This window comes from Lemur catta, chromosome 21 (assembly GCF_020740605.2).
Source record: "Lemur catta isolate mLemCat1 chromosome 21, mLemCat1.pri, whole genome shotgun sequence".
In the NCBI taxonomy this organism is placed as follows: domain Eukaryota; kingdom Metazoa; phylum Chordata; class Mammalia; order Primates; family Lemuridae; genus Lemur; species Lemur catta.
The window spans coordinates 33,871,748-33,887,542 of record NC_059148.1 but is presented as its reverse complement, the minus strand read 5'-3'; the positions used below and the strand labels follow the sequence as shown (position 1 = coordinate 33,887,542).

At 53.2% G+C, this 15,795-nt stretch overlaps 2 protein-coding genes across 2 annotated transcripts in view; one reads left to right on the top strand and one right to left on the bottom strand.

The window, feature by feature from the left end:
• The window catches only part of MGLL (monoglyceride lipase), an 81,922-nt gene extending 68,334 nt beyond the window's left edge, over window positions 1-13,588 (bottom strand). The window contains exon 1 of the mRNA XM_045534251.1: window positions 12,943-13,588. Within this exon, the coding sequence (XP_045390207.1) occupies window positions 12,943-12,952 (10 nt within the window). The 5' untranslated portion in view covers window positions 12,953-13,588. The remainder of the gene's footprint in view (window positions 1-12,942) is intronic.
• On the top strand, window positions 2,700-13,637 carry KBTBD12 (kelch repeat and BTB domain containing 12). The gene is made up of 5 exons (XM_045534249.1): window positions 2,700-3,829; window positions 5,918-6,188; window positions 7,059-7,209; window positions 9,890-10,087; window positions 11,865-13,637. The coding sequence occupies exons 1-5, from the start codon at window positions 2,730-2,732 to the stop codon at window positions 12,029-12,031; spliced, it is 1,887 nt and encodes a 628-aa protein (XP_045390205.1). The 5' UTR covers window positions 2,700-2,729; the 3' UTR covers window positions 12,032-13,637.
• Window positions 13,638-15,795: the final 2,158 nt, after the last annotated feature.

The window sequence follows — 15,795 nt, the reverse complement described above, 5'->3', positions numbered from 1 at the left end:
AAATCGGCCTCCAGATTCCAGAATCTAAATCGGCCTCCGGACCCCAGAATCTAAATCGGCCTCCAGATTCCAAAATCTAAATCGGCCTCCGGACCCCGGAATCTAAATCGGCCTCCAGATTCCAAAATCTAAATTGGCCTCCGGACCCCGGAATCTAAATCGGCCTCCAGATTCCAAAATCTAAATCGGCCTCCAGACCCCAGAATCTAAATCGGCCTCCGGACTCTGGAATCTAAATCGGCCTCCAGAATCTAAATCGGCCTCCAGAATCTAAATCGGCCTCCGGACCCCAGAATCCAAATCGGCCTTCACACTCAAGAATCTAAATCGGCCTTCTGACTCCAAAATCTAAATCAGCCTCCAGATTCTAGAATCTAAATTGGCCTCCAGAATCTAAATCAGCCTCCAAAACCTAAATCGGCCTCCGGACTGCGGAGGCCACACGTCATGAGTCCGCATTCGCGGCTTTTTCGGTCCGTTCTCAGTTTAAAAACGAGGAGTGCAAGACTTGCCATCGCTTCAAAGTCCCGGCTCCGGAGCGTCTGCGACAACGTGTCCTCGGTTCCCGGCGGAGCTGGAGTCGCTGCGGCCCGCGGGCCAGCGCGCGAAGCCCGTGCGCAGGCGCAGAGCGCCGCGCGGGCGGCACGAGGACGCCGGCGGAGGGCGTGCGCAGGCGCAGAGCGGCACGCGGGGGCCAGCGCGCGAAGCCCGTGCGCAGGCGCAGAGCGGCACGCGGGGAAGCGCGGGAAGCCCGTGCGCAGGCGCAGAGCGGCGCACGGGCGGCGCGATGACGCCAGCGGAGGGCGTGCGCAGGCGCAGAGCGGCGGCCGGCGGGCTGCCGCCTCCCTCTGGAGCGCGGGAATGGCCGCGCACGCTCAGGGCTGCCCGGGGTCGTCCCGGGCCGAGGCCGGACACCTGTCACCTCTGAAACGCCGCCAGCGTCCTCCTCCCCCTCCGCGGGCCGTCGTCCCCAGGCCGTCCCCGCGCCGGCTATTTATACCGCTGGGCCGGCGCAGGCGCAGTCGGGCCCCCTGGCCGGCGCCATCGCGGGCGGGCGACACCTGGGGCCGGGCGACACCCGCGTGAGTAGGGGACGCGGGCCGAGCTGCAAGCCCGGGGTAGCCCCGGGGGCCCTGGGCACTTCCGGGTCCGCGGGGGGCCAGCTCGGGTCACCAGGGCTGTCCCTGCGGGGCCACCTGCCCGGGAGGGGGGAGGGGGGAGGGGTCCTGTCCCTCATGTGTCGCCTGTGTCCTCGCCTTCTATTTTTATCCCTCCCTGAGTTCTCCCACTGACTCATTTCTTTTTCTTTTTCTTTTTTTTTTGCCTTCCTAGCTGGACTGCAAGCGCCCCAAAGCCAGGGGCACGTGTGGCCTTTGGGGTCCCGGGTGTCCCCCGTGCACCTGGCACGCGCGGGGCCTGGCGCTGCAAAGGGGTCGCTTAAATGCAATCAACGTCCCGGGTGTCCCCGAGCAACTCCGGACTCCAAAGCCAGGAAGACAGCTGCCCTGCGTGTCAGTGAGCTCGCATGCGTCCTAAGGCACGTTGGAAAGTTAAAAGCACCGTGACAAGGCGAGATAGTGTCAGTTAGGCCGAGCAAAGTCGTCCTCCTGGCCTTTTCCTCCATGCACCAGGCTGCCATGAAATGCCTCGTGGTGTGGGAGGAATTAGTACTATTCAATTAAACACGTTTTTTGTTTTTTATTTTTTGCATACGAGAAGGAAGCTCAGGGTGGTGCAGGAGTTCTGAGCCGTTTTCTGGCATCCTCTGCAAGTTGTAGGGTTGGAGCAAGAGGCTGATGCAAAGCAGGGTGTGGACAGGGGAATCGTATGAACCACGGGTCACCGGTTTCAGTGGCCGTAGGATGATGTAAATGGACCGGGGTGCAACAGCGTGAGGATTATAAATAATGAGTGACACTCAATCGGGGATAACGAGCGCAGGGTGATTGGTGACCGGATGTGCCTTGTGCCAGGTGGCCGTGGGCCCCTGAGGTCCCACCCACTGTTGGTACGTGGGAGTTAAGGACTCATCGGTTGCCGTGTCTCTGAGTTTTTCTGTAGACGCTGGAGTGTTTCAACTTAAGCATGTTGACAACTAATTTACCAGCACCCCCCCCCCGCCCCCGGGAAAAAAAATAGGTCTGCGATCAGCCAGTTTGTGATCTCTGGCTTAAGTCATGTCAACAAGAGGCTTCATTTTTTTCCCTAAGAATGGGGGCCGAGGCCGGGTGCGGTGGCTCACGCCTGTCACCGCAGCACTCTGGGAGGCCGAGGCGGGAGGATCGCTCGAGATCAGGAGTTCGAGACCAGCCTGAGCAAGAGTGAGACCCCATCTCTACTAAAAATAGAAAGAAATGATCTGGACAGCTAAAAATATGTATACAAAAGTTAGCCGGGCGTGGTGGCACATGCCTGTAGTCCCAGCTACTCGGGAGGCTGAGGCAGGAGGATCGCTTGAGCCCAGGAGTTGGAGGCTGCTGTGAGCGAGGCTGACGCCACGGCACTCTAGCCCGGGTGACAGAGCGAGACTCTGTCTTTAAAAAAAATAAATGAATAATAATAATAATCCTGAAAACTAACGCTGCCATACCTAAATTATAGAGAATTTTTTTTTTTTTTTCTTAGAAGAAAACTGCTTTCCTTTCCCTCAGGAGTGTTTCCCGCCATCTCTGCTACCTGGTGAGCCGTCAGCCATGCCAACAGCCCCTGGGGAGTCCAGCTACATTTAAATGTTACTGAGAAACCTCGGAGAGTGGATCATGGCGTGCGAGATCGAGGGAAGAGAAGAATACGAGCACAGCTTGCGTTTCCTGAATAGAATTAAGAGCATGAAAACATCAGCAGAAATGATCGACGTGGTGCTGATCGCGGAAGAGGAGCGGTTTCCGTGTCACCGGCTCGTCCTGGCCGCCTTCAGCCCTTACTTCAAGGCCATGTTCACCTGCGGACTCCTCGAGTGTTCCCAGAGGGAAGTCGTGCTCCATGACGTCACAGCGGAGAGCGTGTCGGTGATTTTAAATTACATGTACAGCGCGGCCTTAGAGATCAACCACGCCAACGTGCAGACGGTCGCCACGGCCGCCTACTTCATGCAGATGGAAGACGTGTTCGCCGCGTGTCAGAAGTACATGATGGACCACGTGGACGCCTCCAACTGCGTGGGCATCTATCACTTCGCCAAACAGATCGCGGCGGAAGATCTAGCCGATCAGTCGAGAAAGTATCTATACCAGCACTTCGCCGAGGCGAGCCTGCACGAAGAAATCCTGGAGATCGAAGGGCACCAGCTTCTGGCGCTGGTTAGATCGGACGATCTGAACATCTCCAGGGAGGAGACCATCCTGGATTTAGTGCTCAGGTGGGTCAATCACAGCCGAGACTCTCGCACGGAGCACCTCGTGGAGCTTTTGAAGCATGTCAGGCTGGAGCTCGTCAGTGCATCCTTTTTAAGACAAGCGCTAAAGAGGAACCCAATGCTTCTCTGTGATGCGGACTGCATCGATATGATTCAAAACGCCTTCAAAGCCACCAAGGCCCCCCAGCAGCACTTGCTAAATCTGCGCTACGGCATGGAGACCGCCAGCCTCCTGCTCTGCATCGGCAACAACTCTTCGGGAATCCGATCGAGGCACAGGAGCTACGGAGACGCGAGTTTCTGCTACGACCCCGTAGCTCGGAAAACCTGCTACATCTCCTCCCCCAAGTACGGGGAGGGGTTGGGGACGGTGTGCACCGGCGTCGTCACGGAGAACAACAGTGTCATTGTGGCCGGAGAAGCGAGCCCCTCGAAGCTGTCCCGACAGAAGAACAGGAACGTTGAAATCTACAGGTTTGTATCCGGAAGCAAATCTGTGTAATTACCTTGCTCTGATGTTAGCAACAAAAGCAGAAAGTAGTAGGGAAAGAGCGGGCACGTCTTAAATGACAAGGAGTCAAAATTATTCCCCTGTAAGTTTCTTCAGGAGGAATGGTGTGCAGAATGTGTGTGTGTGTGTGTGTGTGTGTGTGTGTGTGTATGTATGACCCAAAATATAAGTACAGCATATAGATGATGTTCACAATGAAATCGCCCACATTTTGAAGTCATTTTTGCCTCTTCCTTGAATTGTTAAAAACATATAGTTGAATTTGCATAAGTTAAACGTGGTCATGTCTCCATCCCACTGTATTAATAGGTCTCACTTTTAGCTTTATTTATTTATCCATATGGTGGGGCATAATACATGGCTTTGTTTTTAAAAACCTGCCTAGAGGCCGGGCACGGTGGCTCATGCCTGTGATTCCAGCACTCTGGGAGGCCGAGGCGGGAGGATCGCTCGAGGTCAGGAGGTCGAGACCAGCCTGAGCAAGACCGAGACCCCGTCTCTACTAAAAAATAGAAAGAAATTATCTGGACAACTAAAAATATATAGAAAAAAAGTTAGCTGGGTGTGGCGGTGCATGCCTGTGGTTCCAGCTACTCGGGAGGCCGAGGCAGGAGGATCGCTTGAGCCCAGGAGTCTGAGGCTGCTGTGAGTGAGGCTGACGCCATGGCACTCTAGCCTGGGTGACAGAGCCAGACTCTGTCTCAAAAAAAAAAAAAAACAACATATAGTTGAATATGCATAAGTTAAACGTGGTCATGTCTCTATCCCATTGTATTAATATTTCTCACTCTTAGCTTTATTTATTTATCTCTATGGTAGGGCATAATACATTGCTTTGTTTTTAAAAACCTGCCTGGAATTACACGGAAGACAGCCATCGTACGGTTTGATAACTGTCTGCATTCAGTTGTGACAAGCCAGCCACACCCTCTAGCAAAGGAGCAAACCTTCCAACCTCTCTGTCCAGTGGAAGTAAAAAGTTATCTTTGGGGAAGAATGTAAGAGTTGACCTAAAACACCTGGGGAAGTCTCCAAAATGTGATTAACTGTCAGGCATTTGATGCAAAATAAGTAGTCTACACGTTAAAATCTTACTCTGTACAAAACACTCATATCGTAATTCCCTCATTTGTTTCCAAACAGAACTTTTTTTTTTTTTTTTTTTGGAGACAGAGTCTCACTCTGTCACCCGAGCTAGAAAACCGTGGTGTCAGCCTCGCTCACAGCAACCTCAGACTCCTGGGCTCAAGCGATCCTCCTGCCTCAGCCTCCCGAGTAGCTGGGACTACAGGCACGTGCCACCACGCCCGGCTCATTTTTTCTATATATATTTTTATTTGTCCGGCTAATTTCTTTCTATTTTTAGTAGAGACGGGGTCTCGCTCTTGCTCAGGCTGGTCTCGAACTCCTGACCTCGAGCGATCCTCCCGCCCCGGCCTCCCAGAGTGCTGGGGTGACAGGCGTGAGCCACCGCGCCCGGCCTGGACAGTGCTCTTGACCCAGTTTTAAGCCAGTTAGAACTACAACAATTCTTACGTCTACACATTCTGTAGCATCCTGTTAGAAATTTATGAATTGAGATATTTTGAGATTCTCTACCCTCAAACTGTGATTTCTTTAATGCAGTATTACAGTGATTATTTCTTGTCTACAAAATAATACATTTTTCTTTATTTTTACTTGTTGTATGTTAAAATTACAAGTGATTTACTGAAATAATTTCCCATTTGATCTTGATTCCCCTTCCCCTACCGGAATTAGGAAGAGAAGGCTAGTCCTGGATAATCTATATTTTTTCTATCTATTTTACCTAAAATTCTTCAGGTATGTGCGGTTGATAATTTTTAGGCACATCATATTTTGTTTCTAAATCTCCAGGAAAAAAAAAAAAAACCAAGCCCATACCACTATCTTGTATTAATGTTTTTTTTTTCCTCTAATTGGAAGCACCGTATCTCATTGGTTTTAGCTAGAAAAGAAGCTCAGTTAGAAACAATTTCTGGGGTAACACTAATCCCGGCTTCTCTCTCTCTCTCTCTGTTAATTTGCAGGTATCATGATAGAGGAAACCAGTTCTGGGAAAAGTTATGCACGACCGAATTTCGAGAGCTATACGCCCTGGGCAGCGTCCATAACGAACTCTACGTTATAGGAGGCCAGATGAAAATCAAAAACCAGTATCTCATCACAAACTGTGTTGATAAGTATTCCGTGGAACGAGACAGCTGGAAAAGGGTGTCTCCCCTTCCACTGCAACTGGCGTGTCACGCGGTGGTGACAGTGAATAACAAGCTTTATGTGATCGGAGGCTGGACCCCTCAGGTGAACAAATTTCCTATTTATCCCCCCTTTGGCATGGCTGTGCTGTCCGGCTGCTATGTTGCAATGGTTGAATACTAAAAGACAAGGGTATGACTTACCTCTTGGAAACATGCTTTCTATTTTATAGAATCTAAACTTAAGGTTTTTAAAGTGTTAAAGCAAGCCAGGCGAGGTAGCTCACGCCTGTCACCCCAGCACTCTGGGAGGCCGAGGCAGGAGGATCGCTCGAGGTCAGGAGTTCGAGACCAGCCTGGGCAATGTAGCGAGACCCCGTCTCTACTAAAAATAGAAAGAAATGATCTGGACAGCTAAAAATACATAGGAAAAAATGAGCCGGCGTGGTGGCACATGCCTGTGGTCCCAGCTACTCGGGAGGCTGAGGCAGGAGGATCGCTGGAGCCCAGGAGTCTGAGGTTGCTGTGAGCGAGGCTGACGCCACGGCACTCCAGACCGGGCGACAGAGTGAGACTCTGTCTCAAAAAAAAAAAAAAAAAAAAAAATTCAGAACTATAAAGCTCGGTAAAATAGAATTACAGTTTAAATACTGTTTAAGAGAGCTTGGTTCCATTTTTGAGGCTTTGCGGTCACTTCACTTGTTTTTTTTTTTTAAGCCTTAACTTTTCACTGCTAACATCACAGACTGTTTGCTATAACCGAACATCTTAGCCCAATTATTTCCTAATCTAAATTCCTCTGATAATGATAATGTCCTTGTAACCCCAACTCACGGGGTTCGGTGGGTCTGCGAGTGTGAGTGGCTACTTAACCTCTATGTATCTCCTCGGCTGTCTGCTTTGATTAATCGCGTCCGGGTACTCAGGGAGATCTGTAAATGGCACGTCACTATATTGGCTGTCATATTTCATGCAGATGGATCTTCCGGACGAAGAACCTGATCGATTAAGCAACAAGCTGTTGGAATATGACCCCAGCCAAGACCGATGGCGGGAGCGGGCGCCCATGAACTACTCCAAGTACCGATTCAGCACGGCCGTCGTCAACGGCGAGATTTATGTCCTGGGTAAGAAGCAGCAGATCGCTAACGGCGTAACCACTTTTATTTCTCTCAGCACTTTGCCTCAGAAAGCAATGAAATATCTTCCCTTCCTCCAGCATCCCAGTTCAAGCATCTACGTGACTAGCGCAAAATTCTCTTTTATTTCTTGTTTTCTAGAGTCCAGTCAAACAAGATGAAATGAAAGTCCATGGGCTTATTCAGAGCAAAATTATTTTTGCAGTGTTTTCTAGTGCCTTGGAATGCAAAAACAGTAGTGATAGGTCCTCATTAGACGACCAAGTCTTAGATCTTGAAATGGGAATGAGGCCGGGTGCGGTGGCTCACGCCTGTCACCCCAGCACTCTGGGAGGCCGAGGCGGGAGGATCGCTCGAGGTCAGGAGTTCGAGACCAGCCTGAGCAAGAGCGAGACCCCGTCTCTACTGAAAAATAGAAAGAAATTATCTGGACAACTAAAATTATGTATAGAAAAATGAGCCGGGCGTGGTGGCGCATGCCTGTAGTCCCAGCTACTCGGGAGGCTGAGGCAGGAGGATCGCTTGAGCCCGGGAGTCTGAGGTTGCTGTGAGCGAGGCTGACGCCACGGCACTCTAGCCCGGGCGACAGAGCCAGACTCTGTCTCAAAAAAAAAAAAAAAGAAAGAAAGAAAGAAAAATAAGAAGTTTATATTTTCATAGAATAGAAAAAAAAGAGAGGGAGGGACTGTCCTCTTTTCTATAATCTTCTCCTCCTCCCACGCACACACCCCAAAATAAAAACCAGGTCTAACCTTTGCATTTGAGGGTTCATCTGGGTCTAACTCGCACAGATAATTTCTGTTCATCTGTCTGTTTTCGAATGAAGAAAATCGCGCTGAGAGGTCCGTATAAATTAAAGATACGGAGGTATCTCATTGCAATTCTGCAGTCGTGCCGATCCTACCCTAGGAGTTCTCCCATCAAAAGATCTCTCTCTCTCGTAGAGCCGGTGCTGAGTTATTAATAAAGATCGTGCTTTTATCTGACTATTTATCTCATCGAGATGCACCTTCAGTTTTAAGCTCATTAAGCCTGCCGCTAACGGAGGGGACCCGGTGACGGGATGACATCCAAGTGAGGCACAGAAGGTGTTCGGGCTCTAACGGTCACAGACAAAGCCAGAGCCCCCCCTGGAAGCCCTTGTCACCTCTGGAGTGGCACCTGGGAACTGCCGGCCACCCAAACAGAACAGGGGACAAATTCCAAAGATCCGTCTTGTAGAGCAAGGACTGAGCATTTAATTAAATCCAGCAAAAAAAAAAAAAAAAAAAAAGACAAAGCACTTTATGGCAAAAGTCAAGACAACGATACCTATTCTTTACACGCGTGATGTTGAGGATTCCTTTCTGATGGCGAATTTCCGGGGAAACTTTTGAATTAGACTAAGGGGGTTGGTGGCCCGACGCACCCCAGCCCGGCTCCCCGCGACCTGCCTTCCAAAGTGGCGGCGACACAAAGTAGCCTAATGACATCTCTTGGGCGTTACAGAAACACACAACTGAACCACCTGATTCTTACCTCCCCGGGTGGGTTGCTGGGCTCAGTCGCCACCAGTGTAAGTTCCTTTTCTTTCTGGCCTTCTCGACCCCCAAGTAGGAAATCCCGCTTGTCCTGTGGCTCTGAAACCTCTCGCCGGCACACGGCCACGTCGAAAGAAGGCCCACGAATAGCAGAGCTGTGCTGTTCACCAAGGCCAGCGTGTGTCCCCGGCCCCAGGAACGCCACACCTCAGACTTGGCACCAGCGTGGGCTAAATTATTTATCCGGTCGGATAGGAGAGAAAAGACTAAGAGCTTCCCGAGTGGATAGCCCCAGTCCCCGGATCCCAACGGAGACAGGAAGCAGGCCAGCCTCCATCAGCAAAGAAGAGAAAAAAAAAAAAAAAACCTTTTCCTCCAAAGCCCTCTTCCAGCCATGGTGCAAATGAGCTGTTCCCAGCAATCCTCTTAGATGCACTGAGTTCCGGGTGGCGGGGCCAGTGATATATAAGGTGCAGAAGCATCTAGAAAGTTAAACGGCTCCTTCTTCACTCCTTCCAGACACACAATGCGCCAGGCACCGCGCTAGGTAGCGGGAGGGCAACGCCGGCGACCGCAGGCCAGCGTGCAAGATGGGAACGCAAGGGGACAGTGACAAGACCGTCTGACTAACGCAAGGATGGGTGAACAGTGTAAAATGCACGTGGTCACGAGACAGTATGTGATTAATTCCTCAGTCAGCGATGCACATGGTAAAAACCAGGTGATCAAAGCAGTTCGCAGGTTTTGGTTTTCTTTCTTTTTTTTTTCTATTTTATTTTATCTTTGAGAGAGTCTGGCTCTGTCACCCGGGCTAGAGTGAGTGCCGTGGCGTCAGCCTCGCTCACAGCAACCTCAGACTCCTGGGCTCAAGCGATCCTCCTGCCTCAGCCTCCCGAGTAACTGGGACTACAGGCATGCGCCACCACGCCCGGCTAGTTTTTCTATATATATTTTTAGCTGTCCAGATCATTTCTTTCTATTTTTACTAGAGACGGGGTCTCGCTCTTGCTCAGGCTGGCCTCGAACTCCTGACCTCGAGCGATCCTCCCGCCTCGGCCTCCCAGAGTGCTGGGGTGACAGGCGTGAGCCCCCGCGCCCGGCCCGAGTCCCAGTCTTTAATCGTCACACCGGTGTGTCACCCCCTGTAGGTGGCATTGGCTGCGTAGGTCGGGACAAGGGCCAGGTGCGACAGTGCCTGGATGTCGTGGAAATCTACAACCCGGATGGGGACTTCTGGCGAAAGGGGCCCCCCATGCCCAGTCCCCTCCTCTCCCTGCGAACCAACTCTACCAACGCGGGAGCCGTGGACGGGAAGCTCTACGTCTGCGGGGGATTCCACGGCGCAGGTACCGCTCCTGTTTTAAATGTCTTGAAACCTCCTTTGGTGTTGATTCGACCTCCCTGACCCGGTGACCCGATCACCAGGGGAGACTCTCAGAGTTCAGGACTCCCCGAGTGACCCACCAAGCCTCCGGGCCCAGGTTTCCACATCTACAAAAGCAGCTGTCACATGGTCAGGCTGTTGTAAGGATTCAGCAGGGTCTAGGTGACAATGCGGCTGCGCACGGCAGACGCAGCACGTAGTAGTTGCTTATGAAAAGAAGAGAAATGGGGGAGGTCACCTCTTACCTGATAGGAGCACTAAAGGAGAGATTTTTAAAACAGGAAGAACAGGTAGGTGAAAGTAGAGGACCAACCAGCAGTGTTGGGTTTTCCTTTATCCATCAAGCCTCACGAGACTTTCTTATTCCTACTCCACAACCACCACTTGAGATATATCCCTTGAAAGCATTTCTGAAATAGGGCCGGGCGCGGTGGCTCACGCCTGTCACCCCAGCACCCTGGGAGGCCGAGGCGGGAGGATCGCTCGAGGTCAGGAGTTCGAGACCAGCCTGAGCAAGAGCGAGACCCTGTCTCTACTAAAAATAGAAACAAATTAGCCGGACAACTAAAAATACATAGAAAAATGAGCCGGGCGTGGTGGCGCATGCCTGTAGTCCCAGCTACTGGGGAGGCTGAGGCAGGAGGATCGCTTGAGCCCGGGAGGCTGAGGTTGCTGTGAGCGAGGCTGACGCCACGGCACTCTAGCCTGGGCAACAGAGCCAGACTCTGTCTCAAAAAAAATAATAATAAAGCTGTCATTAAAGGAGAAAAGTCAGAGCTCCTCTTCCCCTCCTCTCCCCGCAAAGTAATCAGCTTTGCGTTTGACACTCATGACGGGGGTGAAGCTGAAATGCCCACGGCCAAAGCCCACCAGGCCGGTTCTTGAAGCCAAAGAGGCAGAAACGGCCCATCCCAGAGGCAAAGCGAGGACAGGCTGGTGGCAGACGACACCTAGCGGCAGGAACCTGTTCCCTGCTCTAAGAACATCCGAGAGATGACAACATTGTAGCTTCAGGAACAAAAGATTCCCGTGCCCGTGCTTGGCACACAAACACCCCGCCTTTCTTGGGCTTGTACAGTGGTCGTCTTGGCCGTAACCGCCACGATGAGCTCAATACCGGAGACCCACCCCATGTCGTCCGGCTCAGGCTGCCCCCCGGATGGATTCTGAATCTGTCCCCAAAAGGAGCTGCTCCTGGAGGGCTCAGCCCGCCCACGAAGCCCCTGCTTGGGCCCTTGTGCCAGCCTCGGGCTCTTTGAGACTCAGCGGCCTCTTCCTCCCAGGCTTTGTTTTTTTGTTTGTTTGTTTGTTTTTTGAGACAGAGTCTGGCTCTGTCACCCGGGCTAGAGTGCCGTGGCGTCAGCCTCGCTCACAGCAGCCTCCAACTCCTGAGCTCCAGCGATCCTCCTGCCTCAGCCTCCCGAGGAGCTGGGACTACAGGCATGCGCCACCACGCCCTGCTCATTTTTCTATATATATTTTTAGCTGTCCAGCTAATTTCTTTCTATTTTTAGTAGAGACGGAGTCTCGCTTTTGCTCAGGCTGGCCTCGAACTCCTGACCTCGAGCGATCCTCCCGCCTCGGCCTCCCAGAGTGCTGGGGTGACAGGCGTGAGCCACCGCGCCCGGCCAACGGTGCCTTTTAGAACACGTTATTCAATACACCGACGATGGCTTTGGAACACAAATTCCCCCCAAGAGATTTTTGTCTTCCCACTTTGCTGTTTTTTTTTTTTTCAGATCGCCATGAGGTCATCTCCAAAGAAATACTGGAGCTGGACCCCTGGGAAAACCAGTGGAACGTGGTAGCCGTCAACGTCCTCATGCACGACAGCTATGATGTCTGTCTGGTGGCCAGGATGAACCCCCGAGACCTCATCCCCCCACCTTCAGATCTGACGGAGTGACAGTTGCTGGGGGACCTCCCGCCGCGTCTGCCGACAGGGCCCTCAGCATGGCGGGGGCCCGCGGTATCCGCCAGCCATGCGAGCGTTGCATGCGTAGGGGCCCGTGGGAAGCAGCTGGGTGCTGGAGGGGAGCCCTCCTGGGGCACCTCGCAGTCCGAGGGGGCAGATAAGACCCCGCAAGGTGGAAGTGGTTACAGCCACCAGAGGGGCACAGGGTGGGGGGCCCCCAGGAGGGCAGGGAACGGAGGATCTCACTCCGCTGGGGCCACCAGGACAGCATAGCCACGGGGCAGACCTTGAATTGGGCCTGGAGAACAGGGAGAAAGCTTCCCACGGGTACCGCTGCTGCTGCTGCTGCTGATGTCACCAGAGTGGGGACAGCCCCGGCCTTCGGGGTTCGCTACAAGAGTAGGTCGCAGCTAAATGCCCAACGGCTGGAGGAGTGAGGCGTTTGGACCGATCCCTGAGCCGGGAAATGATCTCCAAACAGCGATGTTGAAGGAGGACTGGCGTCACTGTTATAAAGCACCGTCTACTCCCTTCCAGAATATTCCTTGCGTTGCAGCGACCTCACCCAGCAGCGGGGCTGGGAGCCGCCGACACGCTCACGACACGCAAGCCAGACCACGGCGGGCAGGGGCGTCCAGGGCAGAAGTTCCAGCCAAGCCCGGAGGAGGCCGGGGGGCAGCCTGGACCGGACCCCACCCGGCGGCCTTCGCCCGGGTTGGCCCCGGCTGGATCGAACCGGCCCGAGCCACCCAGCTCAGGGTGCCCTGGCTGAGGGGCAGAGGAGGAAACATCGCCACCAGCCTGAGCCCACACGAGAGCATAATCGGAGGACAGCCGCTCTGCAAATACACTTTTTAAAATTGACATTTCGATGACACCGGGGAAACCCATCTCGTACTTACCCTGTTGCATTCAGAGAAGGCACGTTGGTGGCTGTTCTTCGGCCACTTCTCAGAAGAATTTCACGTCGCGTGAGGCTCCGTTGGAAGCAGGAGTGGTCAGTGAATTCCCGAGGATTTTCCGGGAGCCAGAAAAACCCTCGATGGAAGCGGGTCGTCTCTGGCGCCCAGCCGTGTGGCTGTGACGGCCGCTAGCCCGTGTCCCCGGGTTCCAGCTGCCAACCAGGTAGGAGAGGCGGGTCCAGCGGAAACCGGAGCCCATTGGAGACCTGTTTCTGCCACCAAGGAAGGGAACGTGAGACCCAGGGTAGGGTGTCCCCAAAGGGGCCATGCCTGTCTCTCTGCATTTGGAGCCCAAGCGCCCCAGCAGGGCCTGACGCACGGGCGGGTCTCTGGGCAGCCGGAATGCAGCAGCGTCTCGCGGACCCGAGGCCACGGTCCCCAGCATGTCTGCTTGCGTGTCTGCGTCACATCGAGCTCGTGCTTCTCCCCGGCGGAGGGTCGCGCTCCGTGATTCTCTCTGCTGCACAGACGAGCTGTCCCTCTGAGCTGGCCGTCACAGCCAGGGTTGAGGACGGCCTCCTCGGCGTCTCTGCGTCCCCAGGTTCCTGTCACAAAGTCACTGTCCTGGGCCGGGTGCGGTGGCACACGTCTGTAGTCCCAGCTACTCGGGAGGCTGAGGCAGGAGGATCGCTGGAGCCCAGGAGTCTGAGGCTGCTGTGAGCTAGGCTGACACCACGGCACTCTAGCCCGGGCGACAGAGCGAGACTGTCTCCAAAAAAAAACAAACAGTCTCTGTCCCTGCCCCACCTCCCGGAACATACCAGAACCTGCCACCCCTTGCCGGACCAAGGAGGCCTGGCTGGCAAGTCATGGTGCATCTTCTTAGATGCAGCAGGCGGGAGATCTGGACTCTGGTCCCCGATCTGTCACTCAGCCAAGCGTGTGACCTTGAGCACGATGACCTTCCCGAAGCCTTATTTTCCTCGCCCCGCAGAGTTGGGAAGGAAAATGCCACATAGACCCTATCGAGGTCGTCACCGTCATTATCACGTTGTATCCAGCATCTCCCAAAGCAAAGTGCTCGAAGGAACAGGGACTGGAGTGGAACCTCCCCCAGCTGGTGGCTGAGAAACGGAGCCAGGGGTTCGCTCAGATCTGAGGCCCCCGGGTGCCTTCGAGGGACACCTTCAGGGGCCCCGAGGGTGGCACTGGGTGAGACCGTCACCCACCTGCGGGAGGCACGAGGCGGCCAAAGGCCTTTCCTGTCTAATTCGAGCTCTGAGGAATGTCAGAACGGAACCTTCCAGAGGGTGCTGGGGAAAAACAGAGGACACGTGACCTCTTCCCAGCGCCAGGACCCTTGGTGACCAGGAGCTGGCTGAACACTGAAAGACAGGGAGGCATGAAGAAGCAGGTTTTCTCGGCGTCGTTCTGCGGAATCCCCCAAGACCCACACCCACGATGTCGGATGTCTGATCTGAAACCTCCCCTCGGTTCTGCTGGCTGGCAGTTGTCGCAAGCTCCCGCCGCTTCCTGTCTGGGACTAAAAACAGCTCACCCCCGCCCTCCCGCGGGCAGAGACTGTTAGAGCTCCAACCCTGGAATCTCTTTCTGCCGACTCCCGTTGTCACGTTAACAATACAAGGCTGTCCCAGTACCGCGTGGCCGGCTCTTAGAAAAATTCCCACCACGTGCGCGAGTTCTTACCTTTGCAGTCCGGGATTTGTTTGACACTTGCGCACAAAACGCAACAGGGAAGTGATTTGCATGCTGAAACCGACAAGGGACCGCGTGGCTGTCAGCCATGTCCCCCCTGCCTGTGTGTGTTCAGCAAGACAGCATCGTGGTTCTCGCTGATGGACTTCCGAATGAGCGAATGCTTTAAATGTGAACTTCTGAAATAAATTTTTTCCTAATGACAGATCGCTTTCACTGTCTTTCCTATTGCAATTTCCAAGAAATGCCCAGCGTCCCCCCCCTGGGGGAATGACCAACCCAGGGGCAGGGCCTTGTGGAGGGCAAGGGACAGCATTCCTGGGGCTGAGGCACGGGAGGACGTCCGAGAAAGGAGACCGGGACAAGCACAAGACACCTTAAAGGCCACATCAAGGAGGTGGCTCTTTACACCCCAGCAATGGGGATCCCTCCAAGAACATCCCAGCCCCGTGGGGGAGCCTGGCTAGCGCAGGAGGACCCCTTGAGCCCAGGAGTTCGAGACCAGCCTGAGCAAGAGCGAGACCCCGTCTCCACTAAAAATAGAAAGAAATTAGCTGGACAACTAAAAATATATATAGAAAAAATTAGCCGGGCGTGGTGGCGCATGCCTGTCGTCCCAGCTACTCGGGAGGCTGAGGCAGGAGGATCGCTGGAGCCCAGGAGTCTGAGGTTGCTGCGAGCGAGGCTGACGCCACGGCACTCTAGCCCGGGCGACAGAGCGAGATGTGTCTCAAAATAATAGAAGCATTGACATCTGCATTAAAAGATCATTTTTGAAGGCCACAACCCTTTAACATACCTTTTTCAAATGGTTAACCACTACATTTTGTTTTTTTCTATGAGAGTGAACATACATACCCTATCAATTTCCAGATTCCTTTTGCGGCTCTAGTACTCGAAGCTGTCCACCCAGGTTCAATGTTCTTTACCTAATCTGCAGTTGTTTCTGATATTCGATGTGTGGTGGTAAATATAGTTTATTGAGAGAAAGAAATATGAGAGTTCCTTAACTTAGATCTTATATTGCTTTATCCAAAATTAAATTTGATGACGGTGCCAAGTGCAAACATCCAAATTTTTTCTACACTTTTGGCTGAAACTCCATACTCTTTCTAGAATTACACTAACATTTTTTTT